Source organism: Eschscholzia californica, unplaced genomic scaffold (assembly GCF_041429995.1).
Source record: "Eschscholzia californica isolate CP2 unplaced genomic scaffold, dmEscCali1.0.p SCAF_2, whole genome shotgun sequence".
NCBI classification, from domain to species: Eukaryota; Viridiplantae; Streptophyta; class Magnoliopsida; order Ranunculales; family Papaveraceae; genus Eschscholzia; species Eschscholzia californica.
In genome coordinates this window covers 16,469,847-16,492,441 of record NW_028238309.1, presented here as the reverse complement: position 1 = coordinate 16,492,441, position 22,595 = coordinate 16,469,847, and the positions used below count along the sequence as shown (strand labels likewise).

Here is a 22,595-nt window from a genome sequence, read left to right as displayed (position 1 = left end):
ATAGTGTTGGGATACAAAATCCTTACAAAAATATAATATAGCTATGATATACTTATTCTAATAATATATATATATATATATATATATATATTAATATAATTCTCTAGTATAAATATATATACAAATATATATAGCTGGACATAGTAATATATCGTATATATTTATTTCTCTAATATTTGGATATCCATATATAAATAAATATATATTCATATTTTGGTTATTATGGTTGCTACTTATCTTGATATGCCACTATGCTCTTTCCTTCTTGATGGGATTGTGTAGTTGTCTTGCTGCTTGGGAGATATTTTATCTCTTTGTGTTGTTCCTTAATTTGTGATGCTGTAGATATATTAATAGGACCTTCCCCTTTATCGGAAGTTAGAAAGAGAGAGAGAGAAAGACAAAGAGGGATGGAGAGAGAGAGAGAGAAAAGAGAATAAAGAGAGAGTGACGAAGATGAGAGATGAAGGAGAGTGGTGGTGGCGCCCGAGAATGATGGTGACGCCATAATTGGTGGTGGTGAAGTACAAAAAAGTACCACTAGAACTTACTCCTTTCAAATTGCAAGACACAATTTGCTCTTACAACCTTCTCTCATCAGATAATACCTCATTGGAAAGCCTATTATCATGCAGATTGGGCTTCGTCACCTATATCATATGAAATTTACAAGCGGAATGTTGGTTAGTTAATATGAGCTCAAATTTTATTGCTCTGAAACTGAGTTACAAAGTTATGCAGACCAGATTGCAAAGCTATCCATAAATTAAAACAGGTTAGTCGGTTACATAAGGGATAAGTCTGGTCGTCTATTTTTGTTGGAAGTTTGACAGAGATCACATCCGACGGCTAATATAAAATCTTCTTAGTGTAAATTAAATCAAAATATAAGGGTATTAATGAAAATTGACCAAAATCAGTTAGGATATCTCTACAATAACTAGTACCTACGTATTTCTCTCCTTACCCAAGATTTTCTGCCACTCTTACAAAATCGACGTCATCTTTATTACTGATCGTTCTCTCTTGTTTCCATCTCAAGAGAGTTTTTCTCAGGAATTTTAATTTAAATGTCATCTCCAGCATTATCCAAGAGGGATATGTCGCGTCTGTAGGACGCGGCGGAAACCTAATGCAAATTAAATTGCAAAGCTCTGCAAACCAGATTGCAAAGCTCTACAATGAGTTTGCAATGCTTTGGAACTTTGTTTTAAACTACTGCAACTGAAATTCCTAACATATAAGAACAAATAACTAATCAAATGTATAGTATAATAAGAAAAAAAACAATCAAAGATACTGCAAAGAACAAATATGTGGTTAACTGTTCCAAATTATCACATTCTATATCATAACCATTCATCAAAATATTCACAAACGCATTCATCAAAATATTTAGAGCAAAAACTATATTCAAATGCTTTTTTTTATTTAATCCAACAATATTTATCATCTGAAATAATTTCAACAACTATTTGTCCTCTAAGTGTCCTCGTCTCATTAGGTTCAACCTTCATTTCTTCAAATTTGTGGCATTTTGTAACACTCAAAATGCATTGACGTACGTATAGATCACAATCAACTCTGCAAAGAAAAAGACAAGTCATTTAGCTGATAAATAATAATAAAAATAGAGGGATTGAGCCATTGGTCCAAAAAGGGGGCCAAAATGAAAATTTCACCCAAAGTTGCCTAAAAATGAAAGGGAGGTCCAATGTGTCAGTTTGGGGGTCAAAATTACGTAAAGGGCCCTTAGAAAATAAAGTATTTACCGTTCATGCCATCGAAAATTACAAAATTGCCATCGAAAATTCTCGGGAAACGATTTTTTTTTCTGAAAATTATTTTATTTACTGGTAAAAAAATTTGAAAATTTGGGCGGGAATTTGAAATTTCGTTTGAAAATTTCAAAACTTCGAAAAAAAAAATTTGTGACCGGGAAATTATTTTATTTACTGGAAATTTTTTTCTGTACTAGACACTTTTGCTGGGCGGGAATTTAAAATTTTCAAAAAATTTTCAAAATTTGCCCGGAAATTTAAAATTTTCAAAAATTTTTGAAATTTTGGGCGGGAATTTGAAATTTCGTAAAAAAAATTTGGGCGGGAATTTGAAATTTCGTTTGAAAATTTCAAAACTTCGAAAAAAAAAATTTGAGACCGGGAAATTATTTTATTTACTGGATATTTTTTTCTGTACTAGACACTTTTGCTGGGCGGGAATTTAAAAAAATTTCAAAATTTGTCCGGGAATTTAAAATTTTCAAAAAAATTTGATATTTTGGCCGGGAATTTGAAATTTCGTTTAAAAATTTGAAAATTTCGAAAAAAAGATTTCGTTTGAAAATTTCAAAAAAATTTGAAAATTGAAATTTTTTGTGTAAGAGAAATTATTTTATTTACCGGGAAGAGATGGTTTGCTGGGCGGGAATTTGAAATTTCGTTTTCAAATTTTCAAAAAATTTTGAAACTTTGAATTTTTCGTATACTGGTAAATTATTTTATTTACCAGACATTTTTTTTTTCAGGGAAACGTCAGCATGTCCCGTCCAAGGGCAAGAGGGGAATAAAAAAAAAAAATCTGACATTTGGACCTGCAACTAATTTTTGGACAAGAGTGGATTTTTTTTGGGTTTACCCCCCACTTTTTGGACCGCTGGCTCAAAAATCCAATAAAAATATGTGTAAGCATGAATAATTTATACTTACGACATTTCTAATTGTTGTGGGAAGTTTAATTTACACATTCATCAAAATATTCAGAACAAAAACTATATTTAACAGCCTTTTTTGATTTAATCCAACAATATTTATCATTTGAAACAATTTTAGCAACTATCTGTCCTCTAAGTTTCCTCGTCTCATTAGGCTCAACCTTCATTTCTTCAAAATTGTGGCCTTTTGTAACATTCGAAATGAATTGACATACGTATAAAGCACAATCAACTCAGCAAAGAAAAAGACAAGTCATTTAGCTGATAAATAATATAAAGTATTTTACTTGTAAGCATGATTAATTTATACTACCTTCTTAATTTATATACAAATTATTTTGACACGAAAATTGATAAAAGATAAAATTTATAAATTCACGTAAGAAATTATTAGCAAAGTTTACATAAAAAAATTCAGATAAATTATAAAAAAAAACTTAGTAAAAATTTACATATGAGGAGGAGATATGCAGCTCTCAATTTACATAATTCGTAATGTGTAGTTTAAAGATATAAGAATATCAACTAATGTATAGATTTCAAATGATCAAGATTAAAAAAAAAATATAACAATAAACTTTCCAAAAGATGTTCTTCCACACCAATTAATTGGAACGATTCGAGTGTTACGAAAGATTGAATAATCAAAACTTCAAAAAAATATATTTGTTCACTACAAAAAGATAAACATAGAAGCCAAATCGGTAGGTAAGCCAAAATCACTATATAATTTGTATAATAGGATGAAAGTGAAGAAAATGACATAGATGAGGAGATATATATAGACTATAGAGAGAGCGAGAGATTTGTTTAGTATTTACGATTAAATATTTACAATTGTATTTACAATCAAACATTTTACTATCTACAATTGTATTTACAATTAAATTGATAAAAGAGTTATATTGAAATTTCGGAATTAACCATATATCGAAAATTACATAATAGTAATATCGAATACTAAATAACTAAGAAAAAATAAAATTGAATTGTGAAATTTGTTTCATTAGTCTCTCTTAATCACATTTTGTTATCTCTTCTCCTGACGAGGCTCACGGAGATCAACAATTAAAATGAAAAAAAAGAATTTCACCATCAACTAAGTACTCATGACCCATTGTTTCTTGCAATGTTTTTTTTTGTATTAGCTAATATTTCTTTGTAATTCTTCTACTACGAAGGAGAAAGAGGTGTGAGGATGAAAGGTTATGAGAGGAAAGTATATATAGAGGAAAGTATATATAGAGGAAAGTATGGAATCCATTAATCTTATTTTTATAACCGATGAACAATTACTTCTTGAGAAGTTATAGAGATGAAGAGGCTATGAGTGAAATACCAAAAGTCATGATTGAAAGAAGAAAGAAGGGTTGAGATCTAAGGGTCATGTTTTCATAACCTAAAGAACAATTCTTTAAGGAGTTATGGAGAAATTTTAATGACATTTATTTAATATAATATCCATTTAGTAGAGGTCATTTAAAGGAGGTTTTTATGAGTGGTATGCGAGAGGGTGATCAAATTTTACTTTTTTGAAGTAGGTAATAGATCGAACGGTTAAGATGATAGAGAAAATGTGATAAACGGTTAGATTTGTCTTTTGGTTTGTCCCAGTCAATATAAAACTTTGTGTTTTATTATATAAATTTAAAGAAACATTTGAGTATGCTGTGATTTTTTTCAAAAACATATTTGAACTACAGGATATTGAGTCGGAGGCCTAATTTCCTGTTTTATTTTGTTATAAAGACAAATTAAAGTTTTCTTCTTCTAGGCACCATGAAAACTTTAGAAATAGGCTTGAAGGACAATTTTAAAAGCCCCTCATTTTTTATACCTTAAATAACCTTTATATTTGAGGAAATTTACAACAAACCCTAAGATTTAGAATAAGTTCTAAGTCAGAGAGAAAAAACGAGACCTGTGGGTTGGGCAATAGTTTGGAGATAGTTTTGCTAGGGTTTCGAACGTTTGGAAGGAGAATCTGTTGTTTGAAGGTGTAATTTCTTCTTAGTTGTATATTTTCATTCATCAACAAATATAAGAAATATTTTGCACAAGAGATTATGAGTTATGAATAATAATTTAGAGTTATTCATGATAATTTATTTATAATTACAATTTGATTTTGATTTCTCTAAAATTTTGTTCTATAAGATTAATTCTGTTTACAAGATTTAGGAAGAGGTTTACAAGACATTGCAAATTGTTTGCATTGCTTTTGGAGTGATTTGCAAATAGTCGGTTGTTATTTATTATAACTCATAACTGTTTCTTTGTTACAGTTTGATGGTTCCGACTGTTCTCGGAGTATTTCAACATGTGGTTAAATTTGTTTGCTTGAAGATTGGAAGTGATAGTACTATACTCCATTTGAAAGAGTTCTTATGCAAACAATGGAATGATTTGACTCCATCACTTTTTGAATTGAGTTGCAAAATAAACAACCAAGTTATGAAGGTAGATTCTGATTTACATTTACAATCAGTATTTTATTATTGTTTGGCGAAACATATTCACCTTATTGAAATACAAGTTACTGTTACAAATCATGCAAGTTGTTCTTCATCTATCGTTACTACCGCGTCATCATCAAATCATAACACAAGTCCAAGTGTTGTTCCTTTACTTTCTAGTACTTGGGCATTCAATTTTAAACATGTAGGTCAGAAATTTCCAGGTGGTGTACATGAAATACATATGGAGTTAATAAAATACTCTCTTGAGTCGGGTTATGGATTTCGTTTTGTGAAAAACGATCCTTATAGGGTTTACAGTGGAATGTACTAGAAAAGAAACTGGGTGTAAATAAAGAATTTAATCCACGAAATTCTCCAAAGAAACTGATATCTTTGTTATCAAAACGATGAATAATTGTCATACTTGTGGTGCTGGACTAAAAGACATTAAGAAACGTCGTTTCACAAGTGCTTTGATAAAAACATTGGTGATGCATAGTATTCAAAGTGATCCTATATCAAGCCTAGACAAATTAGTGATTATATATTAAATACATATGGGTTTGATGTTAGTTACTACTACTCTTATACTGGCATGTCACTAACTTTGAAGGATATTCACGAGGACGCATCATCGTCTTATCATCATTTAGTTTCTTATGTTGATGCTCTACAAAGAAGTAACCCAAATAATTTTGTGAAACTTGAGATTGACCCTAATTCGAAAGAATTTCAGCGTTTATTTGTTGCATTTGGGACTTGTATTCATGAATTCAGATTTTGCCGTCCGATTCTTTATTTAGATGCAACATTTTTCAAAGGAAAGTTTAGTGGATGTTTATTAGCGCAACGGGCAAGAATGTCGAAGGAGGTAAAACATGTTCTTTTCAGCTTTGTTCCTGTATTTATTTTGTTCAAATCATTGCAAACCTTTGATTAATTTGCAGTGCTTTGCAAACTGATTTGCAGTGCTTTGCAAATTGATTTGCATTGGTTTGCAAATTGATTTGCATTGTGGTTTGCAAATTGATTTTCATTGTGAGTTGCATTGATTTGCATTGTGGTTTGCATTGGTTTGCAAATTGATTTGCATTGTGGTTTGCAAACTGATTTGCAGAGCTTTGCAAACTGATTTGTAAGACTTTACAAACTGATTTGCAACTCTTCTACAAATGCATTGAAACATGTTGATTATAGTGTTGTTCCTTTTATTGTTTTTGCAGGTTTTTATCCAATTGCGTTTGCCCTCGTAGACACGGAAAATCAAGCTAACTGGTTGTGGTTTTTGGAGATTCTTTATAAGATTATTCCCGAAAGAACTTACACATTTCTTACTGATAGACATACTGGGCTTATAAATGGTATATCTACTGTATTCCCTTCGAGTCACCATGGTTATTGTATTTGGCATTTAAAACATAATATATCTACTAGAACAAGAGATAATAAATATGCATCATCTCACATCCTTGATCTTTTCACTCGATGTGCTTATGCACCATACCATTTAGAGTTCAAACCTCTTTTTGAAGAGTTAAAAACTGTTGGTGGCCAATCTTTTGAAGCATTTCTTAGCACAGCACCTGTTGAGAAATGGGCAAATGCTTACTTTCCAGGCAACAGATATGGTGATACATGTTCTGGTGTAGCTGAGAGTTTTAACTCATCGATTTTAGAAGGTCGAAGTTATCCAATGACACCTTTGGTTGACTATATTCGCAAAAACTTGATGGTTTTGTTTTCCACTAGACGTGATCTTGGGTATAGTTGGACCACTATTCTTGGACCAGAGATGGAAAAAAAGCTTGCTGAAGGAGTGAATAAAGGTAGAGTTTTTAGAGCAGTACGGGCTTCATCCTCGACTTTTGAGGTTGTTGATGGTAGATCTTTTCAGGTAGACCTTGAGAATCGTACATGTAGTTGTGGGTATTGGAGAGTACACGATTTTCCTTGCTATCATGCTCTATGTTGTATTTCAGGTGCACGTTATAGTCCATACGACTTCATTAGTGATTTCTATCGTGCTTTTCATTATTGTGCGTCGTACGAGAAAGTTATTGAACCTGTGGTTGATTATGATCTTCCGAATCATCATCCCGACGAGCTTATTTCTTTACCACCGACTGAGAAGAAGAAACCTGGAAGACCAAGGCAAAAGAGGATACCAAACAGTAGAGCAACGTGGAAGAGGTCGATAAAGTGTAGCGTGTGTCGTACATCTGGTCACAACAAGAAGACTTGTAAACGTGATGTTTGAACCAGTTCTCATTACATTATTACTTTTTAACAATAAGACATGTCAATTTAATTCATAAATTAGTTTTCATTAGCTTTCACTTGCCTTTTTGCATATGTTGTCTTCATTTTTATTGGATGAACAATGTTGGTGTAATTGCATATAAATAGTATGTGAACCTTAAATCTTGGTCTTGGCAGCTGATACAGTTTGCAAACCATATTGCAAACCATTGCAAATCAGTTTCCAATCAGTTTGCAAACCATATTGCAAATCATATTGCAAACCATATTGCGAACCACTGCAAACCATATTGCAAACTGATTTGCAAACCATATCGCAAATCAGTTTGTAAATTAGTTTGCAAACCATATTGCAAACCATTGCAAATCAGTTTGAAAATCAGTTTGCAAACCATATTGCAAATCATATTGCAAACCATATTGCTAACCACTGCATACCAGATTGCGAAGTCATAAAAAAAATTCAGAATCATTTTGCAACTTCGATTGAAATTACTTTTGAAAATACTTGCATATCCTTCAATTTTGATAAGTTCACGTATTATTTTACAGGGGTTCGGTGGCGTAGCTCCCATTCTTTTTTGTAGAAATTTTAAAAATAATTAATAGAATAAAAAAATGAAGAATAAAGTTTTCGAAAAGGATTTAATCTTTCGTTCATCCTACATCTATTGAAAAATATTTAAATAAACATATGAGTATGTTGTGACTATTTTGAAAAAAATCTTGTTTGCAAACCACTGCAAACCATAATGCAAACTACTGCAAATCAATTTGCAAATCACTGCAAATCAGTTTGCAAACCACTGAATACTAGATTGCAAAGTCACCAAATAAATTTAGAATCCTTTTGCAACTTAGATGTTGATTAAGGAACTCAATTTATGTACACAATGTATGCAACATTTTGATGAATACAAACTAATTGTATTACGTGTCTTTTTACAGGGGTTCGGGGGCGTAGCCCTCGTTTTTTTTGTCGAGATTTAAAAAAGGATTAATTGAATTACAAAATTAGAAGAATCAAGCTTGTAAACCACTGATTTGCAAAGACATGCAAATCAATTTGCAAATCACTGCAAATCAATTTGCAAACCAATGCAAACCACAATGCAAATCAATTTGCAAACCAATTTGCAAATCAGTTTGCAAACCACTGCAACTTAAATTCATCAGACCAAATAAGTAATCAAATAAATACTCAACATAGTAAGATTAAAAAGCTATTAAAGATTCATCAAAATATTCACAACCACATTCATCAAAAAATTCAGAACAAACACTATATTCAAACACCTTTTTTGATTGAATCCAACAATATTTTTCATCTGAAACAATTTCAGCAACTATCTTTCCTCTAAGTTTCGTTATCTCATGAGGGTCAATCTCCATTTCTTCAAAATCCTGGCCTTTTGTAGCATTCGAAATGAATTGACATAAGTATAAACCACAATCAACTCTGTAAAGAAAAAACAAGTCATTTAGCTTATAAATTAAAAAAAATTACTTGTCGATTAATAAGCATGATTAATTTATACTTACGACATTCTAGTTGTTGTGGGCAGTCTACTTGCACTCTCTTAGTTCTTGATGGAGGTTTTGGACGCAACTTATCCGTATCGTAAGCATAATGAAGAAGGCCTTCCACAATATTTATCTAAAATATAAGAAAATACTTGATTTAAACATTGTAGTATAAGTTAAATTACACTATTCATTTTATTTATGCGAATTGTGGTATATGTTTACCGTATTTTTCGCACATGTAGAGAATTTGTCATTCTTTTTTTTTTCTTGGCATCATGGAGTTGAAGTGAAACCATTTCCATGGTTTCATCACGCACAATATCAGAACTGACCAATGATAACCAGTTGGATCCTTATTTTCCTTTGAATGATTAAGCGGGAATATCAGCATTTGAGAAGAAACATCAAAGTTGCATATCTTTGTTGTCAAACTATCGGTCATCTTCGGCTTCTATTGAAAAATAATTAAAGAAACATGTGAGTATGTTGTGGTTATTTTTCAAAGACATCATTGCAACTGAGTTGCAAAGCTGCAAATCAGTTTGCAAATCAATTTGCATAACACTGCAACTTAGTTTTAAACTACTGCAACATATAAGAACAAATACAATCAACGTAATAAGAAAAACAAAAATTAAAGATACTTGCACTATCAAAGTGGCTGATGTAAGTGAATTTCTTTTCGGTCCCTTCCTTCTTCAATTTATATGCAAACTAATCGATGATTGACCCATTAACAAATCAATTTGATAGAAGATCTTCTAATTGATCAACTGTTATGTTGATCCTCTCTTTTTTTGAACACCATACAAGATCACTAAAAAATATTGACAAACACTTTTATTATTTTAGTAAAGTAAATTTTGTCTAAAAACACAGTAAATGTGCATTACCATCTACGGTAATCACACCAATCTTTCTGAATTGCATTTTTCTCTTTTGATGTCAACATTTTGAAGATTTTACACCTTGTTAGGTCAAAAACATTTCCATATTCAACTGGTGGATCCTCAAAATCATCGTCATCAATTAACACCGTTTTTCCCTTTTCAACTTTTTGTTCCTACATTTAATAGAATCAACAATGTCATCAAAAGATTTGTTAGACTTCAGATATTAATGAAAAAGATTAAAAAAAATGAAACTAGAAAGAGAGACTCTGCAAACCAGTTTGCAAAGCTCTGCAAACAGCTCTGTAAACTAGTTTGCACAGCTCTGCAAACCAGTTTGCAAAGCTCTGCAAACAGCTCTGTAAACTAGAAAGAGAGACTCTGCAGTGAGTTTGAAGAGCTTTGCAAGTCAATTCAAAAAGTGATACCAAAATTTTTCTGAATTGCATTTTTCTCTTTTGATGTCAACATTACCTTCTACGGTAATCACACCAATCTTTCTGAATTGCATTTTTCTCTTTTGATGTCAACATTTTGAAGATTTTACACCTTGTTAGGTAAAAAACATTTCCATATTCAACTGGTGGATCCTCAAAATCATCGTCATCAATTAACACCGTTTTTCCCTTTTCAACTTTTTGTTCCTACATTTAATAGAATCAACAATGTCATCAAAAGATTTGTTAGACTTCAGATATTAATGAAAAAGATTAAAAAAAATGAAACTAGAAAGAGAGACTCTGCAAACAGCTCTGTAAACTAGTTTGCACAGCTCTGCAGTGAGTTTGAAGAGCTTTGCAAGTCAATTCAAAAAGTGATACCAAAATTCAAATTCATATAAGAACAGTGAAGTAATCGAATGTACTCAAAATAATAAACTATTAAAGATATTGTTTAGAACACATGTTTTTAATTGTTCTCATTCACCTTTGAAGTGTGTCCTGCCTTTTTTTGTTTCTTTTCCTTTTTAGTGTAAACATAGGGTCTTCCAGTTGTTTTCTCTTAGGACGCTCCTTCACACCCTTTTCAATGGATCCTTTAACTATTTCCCTCAATTCAGCAACATTTTCATCTATTTGTTCTTCCTCATTAAGGCCTTCCATTTCCACTTTCCCTTTTCTCTTCTCTTTCTTCATTTCGGCATCACTTTCTGTTTTTTCCTCATCTTTGTTTTCCTCGTTTGCTTTTTCCTTTTCTAGTCCCTCATTTATCTCCTTCACAACATCAACTTTATCTTTGCTCACATCATGTTCATCCAATTCCTTTCATCCTCTACTATCTTCATCTACACCGTCTTTTTCATCTCCCTCGCCTCTCTCTTCATCTTCATGATTAGTTTGTTGGAACTTATCATTAACCTACATTAAGTACATAATAAACATTTATTAAGTTTTACCTAAAATGCAAGGCAATCAGTTTGCAAATCAATTTGCAAACCAAGACTTTGAGTACAAAAATTTTACATTATCACTCCCAACATCATCTTTACTGTTATCTTCTCCATTTTTACCCTGCCCATCCATCTTTTTTATAATTTTCTCTCCCATTTTTACTGCTCTCTCCTTCTTCATTAGCATCATTGTCGTCTTCTTCTTCTTTCTCATTTCCAGAGCTTTCTTCAGCATCTTGTGTTTTTTCTTCATCACGTTCATCACCTTGTTCACCACTTTTTTCTTCATCATCTTCATTTACTCCTGCCTCAACTTTGCCATTTTTTTTCTAAATACTTCACTCTTTTTTTTAATTTACTTACTTCATTATTGAGCATTTTGATTTCATTCGCTTGATCATCAATCCTTTTCTCAAGAATGGCAAGTGTTGTTTTTCCAGCTGAAGCATCATTTACTGGCATTGGAGGTCTTTCCTTTGGCATTGGATGATTTCTATTGCTCTCCTTTCTTTGCAAATTGTTCGAAGAAGATAGTAATAAAGTTTCTTCATAACTAATTTCTAGGAATTCATCATATAGTTGCATTAAGTGCATAATGAAGAACTTATTAACAATTTTAAAGCCTGCATTTCAAAATTAATATTTAAAACTATATTCAAAAACCTATATGCAAATTATAAAGCAAAGCTCTGCAAACCAGTTTGCAAATTGATTTGCAAACTGATTTGCGAAACTTAGCAGACCTCTTGCAAAACAATTCTCAAGGAAAATAGTAACATTTAACAACAGAGATCTTACATTTTCACTCCCAACAGTGGCAAGATCAACTTCTTTCAATGTTGATTGTAATATTTGAAGATCCCATCTTGTTACTCGTGGAGTTAGAGCGTCATTTCCTTTAATCGGTTCAATAATTTTCACTTTTTCACATATAAAGTACTACAAAAAATAATAGATCGTTAAAAAATCATTTTGGGAATGAGCAATAATGTCAATAACATGAAGTTAAAAAGAACATATTATAAACTTACCAAAATAGTTACTGCACAACCAGCAAAATATGAAGTTGTCTCACAATTTGATAACTTATCCGCTAATACTCTGTGTATATCAGCAGCCCAATTGAAGTCATTGATTTTTTTAAATCAATAACAACACTAATTGCATGCTGTGGTATAGTTCCCGGACCATTAGCATAAAAAAGTGTCCCTAGCATGTAGAGAAGCAACAACTTAACAAAATCCTCATCAAGTCCTTCATCGTATTCTTCCTCTATCTTCGTTGATAGTTCTTTCAAACAAGTACTGACATCCGTCTTTTTTATCTGATCCATTGAAATATTTTTGGATGAATTCACTATTTTGTAGGTTTCCTTTTGGAAATTTAATACTCCCAACGTTTGGCACCCCAAACAATAATGCCAAATCATTAGTTGTAAACGTTATACTTTTGCTTCCAATACGGAATTCACAACTACTAAGATTGAGGGTTTTGAGTACTTTGTTCACTGAATCGGCTGTGTTATCCTTCTTACTAGTCGTAATCCTCTTCTGCAATATTGTGCATCAAACAAGTTTCTGAATGGTGTCTCTTTCAACATCCAGATGATGTTCTCGTTTATATTTTTCCTGAAATCATCTAAACAACTGCACAACCCGTTCAAACTAGATCTAATTGATACCTTGCGTTCGATACCAGTAGATGTATCAACCGATTTGCTTTTCTTGTTTTCTTTTGTTCGAGCCATACTGTGCTTCAAAACAAACAAACAAAGTATTACGTAACCACCAAAATAATCTTGATATGAGATGCATCTATAACCATACCAAGAACTGAAAGCAGCAAAAGTGATGATATTAAGGAGATAGAAATCAGCTAAAACTGATCATGAGTAAGAAGTTGAAATAAGTTAATAATGTATAAAGAAGATGCTGAATCTTAATGACTATGTGTTTGTTTGAATTGTATATACTTTTGTTTGTGCTTGTTTTTCTTTGTTTTGTGTGTGAAAGGGAATAAGAACCGAGAAAACATTTATGTAACTTATGAATCTGAATTCATATATTCTAATGTCTCCTGTTGGACTGAAACAAGACTTTAGGATGAAAATACTTAAACACATGCATTCACTTACACATAATTGAGACAGTATTCCATGAAATATCCACCAAAATCTACACAAGAAAAGGCATATCTTCCCAAAACTCATTTAAATTATTTATAAATGCTTATTTTCGCGAGAGAATAGGGTTTACAACTTGAAAACACTCAACATCAACTCGTGAAGCCAACTTTAGTTGCGTGGTAACGTATGTGTTTCTGCAATGGGGAGACTAGATTTCGAATCTTACTGTATCCAAAAGAAATTAATGGTGATATATATATGGTTTTAATTTGAGAAAAAAATAATACTAATAAGTATTACCTTCTCCCTGTTACCTTTATCTTGTTCCCCAACAAGTTTTCAAGGTACTTGCTCAGCTTAGACTACTCTTAGGCATACAAGGGAGAGAACACAATTAAGAAATAACATTTGTGTCTTTCAACAAAACACTTGCCATTAATCAAATTGGGATCAAGCAAAGAGCACCAAAACATCACAAATATAAAAATAGGAATTCAATAATCATAGAAGTGATTAAATCAAGCATTGAAACTAAGAGAATAGCAGTAATAACACGAATCAGACAAGAATCAGATCCTACCCAGAGAAGAAATGGATCGGTCCAAGAAGATATTTATAACCTAGCAAAATCAATGAAAACCCTAGCAAAATCAATGAAAACCCTAGCAAAATCAAGGATGAAAAAACTTAGATGAGAACCTTTGATTGTTGCCTTCGATTATTGTCTTCGATTGTTGAAAGAGAGACAGGATAGAGAAAGAGAAGAATCGATTTTGCACGGGATAGAGAGAGAAATACGGGATAGAGAAAGAGGGAAATATCAGGACCTAATTTGGGTTTGTAATTTCTCAAACAAATAAGGTTAATCTAGTCTTTTCCTTATATAAAATAATTTACAAAAATGCCCCGGGAGCTGAAGCCTACAAAAAGTTGATAGATCCTTTTTAACCAAAACCCCAATTTTTTAGGGTGTTTTGGCCAAATTTCCATTTGATTTTTTAATTTTCTCTAACAAATAAGGATAATTTAGTCTTTTTTTTATATGAAATAATTTACAAAAATGCCCCAGGAGCCGAAGCCTACAAAAAGTTGGTAAATCATTTTTAACCAAAGTCCTAGTTTTTTAGGGAGTTTTGGCTCAATTTCCTAGTCGCAAAACTCTATAAACCAGATTGCAAAGCTCCGCAAACTGATTTGCACTGCAAATTAGTTTGCAAAGCTTTGCAACTCAGTTTGATGAAGGAGACATCATATAATATAAAGAAAGATGTCAAGGCACTTAATTGATACCACTTAATAAGGTGCACAAGAACAACAAGGGAGGCCAACTAATACTTCTAATTCGAGAGTGAGAGAGGGTTGCTACCTGAGATTAAAACACAAGATAAACCTAAACCTCTAAACCTTGATAGTAACATAACATTCCATAACTAATACCAACTCTATATATTTTTGGAATGTTTACCTAAAAGGTTGATCCTAACTGCTGTTAAACAGTAAGAAAATTGCACAGAGCAAAGGGGTCATGGCCCTCCCGGCCTCCCTGAGCTTCCTAGTGTAAATTAAATAATGTAGCTAATAAAAACAATTATTTACATGAATGTTACCTCAAATATGATATTAGTAGCCAGGAAGTAATCTGAGTCTATTATGACAGACGCGCTATCATACGTTCCGTACTGCTTTGCAGTACCATCGAATGTCAACTTTGGCATTGCCTCCGGCGATCCATAAAACATTACGAATGGTTTCTTCCGATCAATCATACTTTTTTCTTTATAAGTACCAGCCCAAATCCAGATAATCGTTCTTTTGGTGTTTTGTTCTGGTATACTACCAAGAGCATCTGAAATAGTATCAAATTGTCCGGACCCATCTTTTCGAACTGGGATTGTTATAAGCTGCGATTTTGCTTCTTTTAGAGAAGGGTCAAGAACAGGATCTGTTTCTGGGATTTCAGTAACAACAATGGATAAGATAACATCAATGGAAAGAAGAAGTAAGAGGATAGTTGCTAGGAAATTTGTCATTTTGAATGGTATTGGTTTTGATTTTGAATGAATAAAAATGTTAAATAGGTCGGCATTTTATAGAGTTATTAGAATTTAGATGAATTACTTGCTAATGAAGAATCTTTACAAATCATGTCATCTAAGAAAAAGAAAGTAAACGAACGGCTCTCATCTATTTTAGTTATAAATTGACTGCCATTTTCTTTCGTTTTTGATAAGTATTATAAAGAAACTAGTTATAGCCCTGGGTGGTTTAGCATTGTACCAATATAACATTGTCACTTACCTGTGTCTTAATTTGAGAGGGCAAGTCATCATGATTTGTTATTCCTATAAAAAAACACAACAACAGTAAATTAAAAACCTCATACAACAGTAAATTAAAGAATATCATACTTAGTGATGAGCAACACACAGGAACAGCTCCATGCTAATCCTATTAGAAGAAACATTATTAATATATCAAAAAAGAAAAGAACTTGTTGAAGTAAAACTCAAAATTATTATGATACTTCACTTCAAAAAAATAAAAGAAAAAGAGCGAAAGCAAGTTCATAACTACCTGATCTCTTATGTTGCTGATCTTCTTGAAAATTTGGAGAAATTTTATGTAAGATATTTGAGGTTCAGGTGGGAGAAGAAAAACGTTTCATATTAGGGTTTATTGACGAAAGTTATGAGAAAATGAAAGGAGGGAGTGGGATATTTATTGAAGAAAGTTAGGGTTTCAATGTAGCAGCTGGTGCCAAGAAATGGTTCGTAGGGGGACATTTAGCTGAATGGTAAAGTTGAGAGAAAAAATGGAGAGGAGTCAAGTTTCTATAGGCACCCCCTTCCACTCCCTCTTTTTTACAAATCAAAGTCAACGAGTAAGCCTGGTCAAGAAGTCTCTTTTTTACCAATCAAATGCCCACTCATATAATAGGTATTTAATAATTGGGTTAATTCTATTTTGACCCCGTAAAGATGACCAACTCGTCAAAATAGCCCCACAAAGATGACCAACTTTCAATATAGTCCCCTAAATCACTTTTCCGTCTACTTTACAGTCCAATATTAGTTTCTGTTTTTGTCATTAGCAATTATACCCTGCTGACATTGATTTGTCCAATATTTATGGTCCCAAGAACATTAAATTTCATTATTAAATTTCACCTTTCACTTAACAATAACTTTTTTAAAACTTTTAGTTAGTTCTTCTTCTCTCTTTATCAACATCTCTATATTTGTATCTTCATCTCTATTATCATCACATTCAACATTTTCTTTTTAGATTTTTTTCGAAATCACTTTTTTTAACTTTATTCTCTCATGAATCACCACTCTTGCAGGTTGAAGATTGATCAGATGTTAAATAAAAAGTAAAGATATGTTATTTTGGTACATTATCAGGATACATTCATTTATATTTTGTGCGATGAAGAATTTCCTAATTCAAAATGCATTGTATTGGAGTTAATAAATCATCATCCCTAACAAGTTCCCAAGTTTCACCAAGGTCATATCTATTTGGACCAGATCCATCACCTTTTCTTTAACTTAAACAAGGGAATCAAGCTACTAAACTCTTTTCAAAATCAACTACTCCATTAATATCAACCATCATCAGTAAATAGGTATTTCAAAAACACCTAATCTAGATAAAGAAAGTATGGAGAATCAAAAAAAGTCATAGCAATCATAATTAATAATAAAGATGAAAATATATCCAGACAATATTAAATATTAATCGACTTAGAACACATTAAATATTAAAGAATGATGATGATGGTGGTGGTGTGGTGGTGATGGTGGTGGTGGTGGTGGTGGTGGTGGTGGTGGTGGTGGTGGTAGTGGTGACGACAATGAAGAAGATAAAAAAGATGTTAAAGATGATGATGGTAATGAAGGGGGGAAATGGGAAGATGTTAAGATAATGGAGGATGGGATAGAATTAATTGGGAGAAACAAATTATTTGTTGAAAGAAAATAAGAATTTACTAATGAAGGATATAACATGGTGATTAATGATCTGGAGACTATAAATATGGGGAATAATGTCAGAAGGGTAAAATTGGTAATAGATGAGAAAAAATTTAATGTCTGATGGTAATTAGATGAAAAAGTAATTTAGGGGGCTAGTTTGGAAGCTAGTCATCTTTTGGGGGCCATTTTGGTCAGTTGGTCATCTTTAGGGGGCCAAAATGGAATTAACCCTTAATAATTTCAATCCTTTGTGTAAACTGTCCAAAATATCCCCACTTCAAAAAAAAACTCTCAAATACATATCCCTCCTGTTTTCGCCCAAAAGTCTTGTCAAAACTTTCCATCTTCATCACAGAATTTGTTATATTTTCAAGAAAAATCAAATATTTTTCCATTATACTTATTTCATTCTCTCCCTCTCTCTCGAACACTGTTGTTCCTTTCTCTCTTAACCAAAGCTTTATGCTCCTTTGTCTCTCTTGTTTTCTTTTTTTCTCTCTCTGTAAACCGAAGCTTTCACTCAGTGTGTTTGTGCTTCAAATCGGTGACTCTCTTCAGGTGTAAAGGTGAAAGGAAGGGTGGTTAGAGGGTTGGCAAACAGGTATGACGGTTTGCTAAGTGTATCACTGTTTGGGTGAGATTTACTGTTCGAGGCGTGTTGAGATCACAAGCTAGCCCGATGGCCGATGATGACGACAAGAGAGTTACGGAAGCTCTTATCGAGGTATTACGTGGATCCATGTTTACACTGGATTAGCAAACGTTCGATAAGGCGCCGCCTGCCTACAAACTAACAAAGGTCGAACGGCTCTTCCTAGCCGAATAGTAGGTGAACCCGACTGAGGGCGTATTCAGTCATGATCTTGGTAAGCTAGAAAAATTATCTTGTTATATTGTCTTATTTGGTGTGCATATTGATATCTCTGTATATATGTAACACTTAACTATTGATATATTAAATTGTTGATGTGTGTGGTGCGGGTAGGATGTCTAGGTATCCTACTGAGCTGGCGTTCGGGTTATCTCATTCCTATTTGTTTTTGTTCAATTGCAGGTATTAGTGACCCAGAGTGACACAGTTTACTTAGATGGCTCACATTATGTAAGAATATAATTTCTATTATATTTTCAACTTACGATTTTATCGCGACGTTAATATTATATATGTATCATCTAGAATAGTTAGAATCGTTCTCTCACTTGTTTGTGATTGTACACATGTAAATAGTATGCAAGCTATCACTTTGAATTTGATGTTATTGATAGGTTGGAGTTTATGAAAACATATATGAATGTTGACAAATTTTTCAAGTTTGATGTGGTCCATTTATAGAGGAGATTCTGTCCAAATTCAGTCTCTTCTGTGAATTGTTCATATACATGAATTCATGTTTTGTTTCTCTTTATGAAAACTATTTTGGATTACACATTATCCAAACATATTTTCAAAGGTTTAAATTATATTTGATTTTTTGCTGCATTGTTCTTGATTTGTAACCCGTGATGAGAGTTTTGGATTGGGTTTAAATTTGAAACTGGTTTGAGTGAGTATTATACCGAGTTTCTTTTATAAACTGTCAGGCAAACCGTGGCTCGGAACATGGGGCGTCACAATTGGTATCAGAGCATGAGTACGTGCATTGGGCCGACTGGCATCAGAACATAATTTTGAGCACTAATGTGTAATTAAAAGTATCAAGGCTTGTTATATCCGTAAAAACTTCAAGATAAAATATGAAAAGATAATAATGTTGTTGATTTTCTTTTGTTCTTATTTGAGATTTTAAGATTTTGATTTTACCTTTGCTAGCTTTTATGTGCTCAGCACATCTGAGTCAGGCCTTCGTGAAGGATCACTCAGATAACATAATGTGAGTAAGGTTCATTTAATGGTAAGTTACTTACATTATAACCTTGTTTTCTGAGCACATTGCCTGCAAAAGATAGTGATGATACTGGACCGAGCTTTTCTAAGGTACGAATTGCATTCATATTAGGCTTAGGTTCGTAGCATTGGTTGGTTGTGGTTGGACTTTGTGATTTTCATTACCTACTTCAGTGATTTTCGTTTCCAAAAAAGAAACGTAGATTACGAATATTTCGTGAGACCTTTCTTGTTTTAGGGTTTAATTAGATTGCTTCAAACCCTAAGTCCACCCCTAGACATTTATAATGGAATATAAACCCTAGTTTTAGATTTTTTTTAGAAGGAAATTGGGGGCTATTCCTACTCTTATGAATGAAGTTCAACTATCATATAATACACAAAATGCATGAAACAAATTGTCTTTTCCTCTAAAACCGAATATTGATCTGGACTAATCAGATAATTAATATCTAGGGCTTTCACTGACCTCTTCCAGAATCTCAAATTGCTCAAATTCAATAACAAACAGTTAGAAATCAATATTATGAAGTTATCAGCAAAAAAAATGAAAGCAAATGTTTATGAAGAACCCTAGATTAGTTGATTACTTGTTTTTGTTTATGAAGAACCCTAGATTTCAGTTTGAAGTTTGAATCTTCAATTTATACAAGCATTAGAGAGAGATGATGATGTTAGAGAATCTGAGAAGGAGAAACTGATGAATACCTCTAATCAATTCATGGTTTGATCTCTCTCTCTCTCTCTCGGATTCCTCTCGGTTGAAGTACAGAACGCTCTTTCTCTCTCTAGTCTTCCGTTCTTCGAAAACATATAAATAATTAGAATTAAAACCCGAAACGAACTAACTCATCAAAGTTAAAGTATCCAAATGTGGCATTTTAACGCCACATCACATTACCATCCCGCCCCGCCCCGTTTAATATAACATGGGTCAGGTCGGGTCGGGTTCAAACAAAATATTTTGTGTTTTGTTTCACAAAAGTTATTTTAGTTTGAAGTAACATAACAATCGTTAACAAAATTTTATAAGACTTTGAGTTTATCAATCATAAACACTACAACTATTTAAATAATATAAAACATAACATAGTTAAATTGATAATATAAGATTAAAGGTTTAGAAACATAACCTTAAATAAAACATATATTTAATATATATGGTACTATCGGTTCGGGGCGGAGTTTACTATCTAATACCAAACCCGCCCCAAACCCGATTATTTGTTTCAACTTCATACCAAACCCGAACCGTTTAATAAACGGGTCGGTAAAACCCGTTCCATTAGGGTCGGGTTTGGGAAAAAACCGTCGGTTCGGACTAAATTGTCACCCCTACCCATAATCACCAAATAGAACATCAACCACTCCTTGGCCTTCACTGCCAGGGAGCCAAGCGGCCACAAGAGGACCCATCGATGCAACATAAGGGTTCAATCACGACAGACTACCTAAATTGCGCAACCTTTGGCTTCATCCTCACCGATTGACTACCCAAATTAAGTTCTAGAGAGCAGCCGAGAGGTAACTACACCAATTTTTGTTTGTTACTCTACTGGTAAATCAACAATCTTTTTGTTACTTATTGAGCTTTTAATGGTGTTTAATCAACAATTTGGTTTGTTACTGCAACTTATTAAGGTAGATGCTATATTGGTGCTTATTAAGCTAGATGTTTTGTTTGTTGTTTATTGGCAGACAACAAAGGTTTTGCTGGTACTTATTAAGCTTTTAATGGTGTTTAATCAACATTTTTTGTATATTACTCTACTGTTTTGATGGTCATCAAGATTTTTTTTTCTATATATTGGTTTCTATCGGCATGATTTTTTTTAATATGTTGGGTTGTTACTGATCTTTCTATTGTTTGGAAGTTGTAATTTATCATTGGTATTTGAGAATGAGTTTGGAAAAAGAATATGTTTTGAAGGAATCATCGGAACTCGAACTTCCTACAATTGGGATGGAGTTCGATAATGTTGACGACTTGTATGATTATTGTCTTAGTTATGCCAAACAAACAGGATACCCAGTTGAAAAGGCATCGATGCAAAATGTTCATGGAATTCTTCAGTGTGTTACGGTAACATGTGGTACACATAGAACATTTAAACCGAAAGAAACCTATTTAGATGGTCCCCAACCTAATGGTAAGAATGGATGCAAAACTAGAGTTGCGGCTAAATTACATAGTAACAGGAAACAGGAGACTACTATTGTGTTTCAAGTCCGTCAATATAAATGTAATAGGAAGATCAATCCGTTTGTGGCTAGACAACTAGAAATCTATGATATGGTAGGAAGTCGAAGTTATAGACAACAAGTTGTAGCAGCGGATGGACATGAAAATGTCCCATTTAATGAAAGAGATAGTAGAAATTACACCCAAAAGGCAAGGGTGCTACGTCTTGGGGAAGGAGATAGTACGGCGATCCAGGAGTATTTTGTGGCTCACCAAAGAAGAAATAATGGTTTCATTTTTAGAATGGACTTAGACGACTATTGTTGTGTTCGTGTGTTTTGGGCAAACCAGAGGAGTAGAGATGCCTATAAAGAATTCAGAGATGTTGTGACATTTGATACGAGATAATTAACAAATAAGTATGGTCTTCCTTTTACTCCGTTTGTCGGAGTAAACCATCATGGACATTCTATTCTTCTGCTTTGTAGTTTGTTGACAAATACATTCACTTGGTTGTTTACGACATGACTTGCTTGTATGGAGGAAATAGCTCCATCTGCCATTATTACAAACCAAGATAGAGCTATGAAAAATGCCATTACAGGCGTAATCCCAACACAAGACACTGATGGTGTTTTTGGCATGTAATGAAGAAAGTTCCTGAAAAACTCAAAAATAAAAAATTACGACGAGATAAGTTATTTTCTTGGTAAGATTGTATATGAAACTCTAAAGCAATCTAGAGATTGACGTGGGTAAAAGATAGATAGACTGAAAAAATAAGATTAAGATCTCATACAATTTTAAGCATGAATACAAGTTGAAAAATCCTAAAGTAATAAGACAATTTTAGAGAAAGAAAAACCGAAAAAATAAGATTAAGATCTCATACCTTGAAGTTTCCAAGATGAGTAATGTGTTGGATTTGAAATAAGGTGTTGTGCTTACCTCTCTATCTAGAACTCGATTTGGGTAACCTTCGTGTTAGAACTGAAAGTCGCGGAAGCTATCGAACCTACCTAGAAATTGATCCGATTATGAAGATTAATCGAAAAGCTAAGCCAAAATCAAATATGCGAGCAGAATTTAACGAGGTTCGGCTTTAAAGCCTACGTCCTCGGGCGAACAAGAAATCTTTATTGAAGGATAGATGAAGACGACTCACACAACCCGCAAGTTCGTCCCTAG

General features: G+C 32.8%; 2 protein-coding genes and 1 long non-coding RNA gene across 3 annotated transcripts; 2 read left to right on the top strand and 1 right to left on the bottom strand.

The window, feature by feature from the left end:
* Window positions 1–5,767: 5,767 nt before the first annotated feature.
* LOC147556552 (uncharacterized) lies at window positions 5,768–7,429 on the top strand. Its single transcript, XM_086658660.1, has 2 exons — window positions 5,768–5,933; window positions 6,396–7,429. Exons 1-2 carry the CDS (start codon window positions 5,768–5,770, stop codon window positions 7,427–7,429), a joined length of 1,200 nt encoding a protein of 399 aa, XP_086514786.1.
* A 1,212-nt stretch (window positions 7,430–8,641) lies between these two features.
* LOC147556551 (uncharacterized) lies at window positions 8,642–16,053 on the bottom strand. Its single transcript, XR_015235450.1, has 12 exons — window positions 15,938–16,053; window positions 15,772–15,811; window positions 15,662–15,705; window positions 14,971–15,311; window positions 12,270–12,986; window positions 12,037–12,177; window positions 10,323–10,492; window positions 9,852–10,021; window positions 9,607–9,775; window positions 9,181–9,409; window positions 8,974–9,088; window positions 8,642–8,890 (listed from the first exon to the last, which is right to left on the bottom strand). It is a non-coding gene; the product is annotated as an uncharacterized LOC147556551 (long non-coding RNA).
* A 5,072-nt stretch (window positions 16,054–21,125) lies between these two features.
* Window positions 21,126–21,815, top strand: LOC147556550 (protein FAR1-RELATED SEQUENCE 6-like). The gene has a single exon (XM_086658659.1). The coding sequence runs from the start codon at window positions 21,126–21,128 to the stop codon at window positions 21,813–21,815; it is 690 nt and encodes a 229-aa protein (XP_086514785.1).
* Window positions 21,816–22,595: the final 780 nt, after the last annotated feature.